At 66.0% G+C, this 1,993-nt stretch overlaps 1 protein-coding gene across 1 annotated transcript in view; it reads left to right on the forward strand.

The window, feature by feature from the left end:
- Positions 1-1,993, forward strand: part of EMC10 (ER membrane protein complex subunit 10) — a 6,382-nt gene that overhangs the window by 2,635 nt on the left and 1,754 nt on the right. Inside the window, exons 4-7 of the mRNA XM_010849730.1 lie at positions 1-30; positions 845-949; positions 1,333-1,514; positions 1,669-1,990. Coding sequence (XP_010848032.1) covers positions 1-30; positions 845-949; positions 1,333-1,514; positions 1,669-1,990 — 639 coding nt within the window. The remainder of the gene's footprint in view (positions 31-844; positions 950-1,332; positions 1,515-1,668; positions 1,991-1,993) is intronic.

Here is a 1,993-nt window from a genome sequence, read left to right on the forward strand (position 1 = left end):
CTCAACGAGGAGGAGCGGGGCCGGCTCCGGGTGAGGAGGGGACCCTGGCTTTGCTGGAGTGGGGGGCATGTGCCTCGGAGCACAGCGGGCGTACTTCCGGGTCCTCCTTAGGGAGGGTGCAGGGAGGTACTGGGCTCAGGTGGGGCTCTGGACAGCAGGGTGGAGAAAGGGAGGAAGGCGAGGCGGAGGGACCAGCTAGCTGACTTTGGGGGGAACCTCACAAAAGCTGCCACAGTCCACTGCTGCTCTGTCCCTTTGGCCAGATGGAGCTGTAGGGGAGGCTGGGGACACAGGCTTCATTCTGGGCAGCTGCGGGCCCCTGGGTGCCCTCCCTGTGGGAGATAGCAGGGTGAGGTCCACCTGGACCAGTATGGTGCCCACGTGATTCCTGTCACCCCCAGAGAAAATTTGCTGCTCATAGAACTGGGGAGTCCCGGGCCTTCCCTGGTGCCCCGGTGGTTAAGACTACACGCTTTCACTGCAGTGGGCCCAGGTTCCATGCGCAGCCAGGAACTAAGATCCCAGAAGCCACTTGGGGCAACCCCAAGAAAGAAAGAAAAAACTAAAGGAATAACAGTCTGGGTGTGGGACTGGACCCAAATCTGGGGGCAGCGTTCTCAGGGACTTGTTCCGTCGCTGGGCCGGGCTCTGCTCTCCTCCTGGTGGTCTTCCCTCCCCCTCCCCCCTTGCCCAGTGGGGCAGGCCAGTGGGAGGAGTCTTGGGCTTGGCTGGGCCAGGGAGTGGGGAGGGGCTTTCCTGGCTGGGGGGCCCCATGGGGGTGCAGACTTGGTGGGGGCTGGGTGCTGCCTCGCTCACTGCCACCCCCTCCTCTCCGCCCTTGCAGGACGTGGCAGCACTGAACGGCCTGTACCGTGTCCGGGTCCCGCGGCGGCCTGGGGCCCCTGATGGCCCAGAAGCTGGTGGCTACGTCTCCTCCTTTGTCCCTGCGGTGAGTCAGCGACAAGGACCCGGCCCCATCCTTGCTTTGCCGAACCGCTCCAGCCCGGGTCCTTCCGTTCGGCCTCCATTGTCCGTGGCCCAGCGTTTAAGGATGGGAAAGGCTTGGACCTGGTCCTGCCTTCGAGGGTCTCCTGGGCTGGAGAGGGACAGTCCGGTTGGCGGGGGCTCCGACGGGGCAGCTCAGGGCCTTGTGGGCACTGGAGAGGCTGCTGATTCCACCTGAGATTGGTGGGGTGAGAGGGGGTCTCGTGGAGGGCTTTGAAAGATGCTTCAGAGGCCCCGTGGGTTGTGAGGGGGTGCTGGTGTGGGCGAAGCCTGGGCAGCAGCCCCTGCTGGCCCTCCTCCTCTCAGCCCCCTCCCCTCCTCCCCCAGTGCTCCCTGGTAGAGTCTCACCTCTCGGACCAGCTGACCCTGCACGTGGACGTGGCCGGCAACGTGGTGGGCGTGTCGGTGGTGACGTACCCCGGGGGCTGCCGGGGCCACGAGGTGGAGGACGTGGACCTGGAGCTGTTCAACACCTCTGTGCAGTTGCAGCCACCAGTCACAGCACCCGGGTGAGCAGGGGGTGTGGGAAGGGGACAGAGCCAGGCCCCCCAGGCCGGGCCAGCCTCCCACCCCACCCCTCCCACGACCCTTCTGGGCTGCCTGGGGCTCTGGGCAGGGAGGGGCCCCTCATCCCATCTCCTCCTTCTACCCCTACCTTCCCAGGCCTGAGACAGCGGCTTTCATCGAGCGCCTGGAGATGGAGCAGGCCCAGAAGGCCAAGAACCCCCAGGAGCAGAAGTCCTTCTTCGCTAAATATGTGAGTGGGGTTCTGCGCGCCCCTGGGGCCCTTTCCCACCAGCCCTCTCCCTCCCATCCTGAGCCCTGCTCCGTCCTGCTCGGCTCCCCTCCTGTATGCAGGTCTCTGTGCTTGTCTCCCTGGCCCCTGGCTGAGTGCTGGAGCCCCGCGCCCTGGCCCTCCCCCGCCGGTGTCTGCTCGTGGCGGTGGTCACGGGGCATCCGGTCTCAGAAAACAGCCCGCCCCGGAGCT

Source organism: Bison bison, unplaced genomic scaffold (assembly GCF_000754665.1).
Source record: "Bison bison bison isolate TAMUID 2011002044 unplaced genomic scaffold, Bison_UMD1.0 scf7180017864285, whole genome shotgun sequence".
Taxonomy (NCBI): Eukaryota; Metazoa; Chordata; class Mammalia; order Artiodactyla; family Bovidae; genus Bison; species Bison bison.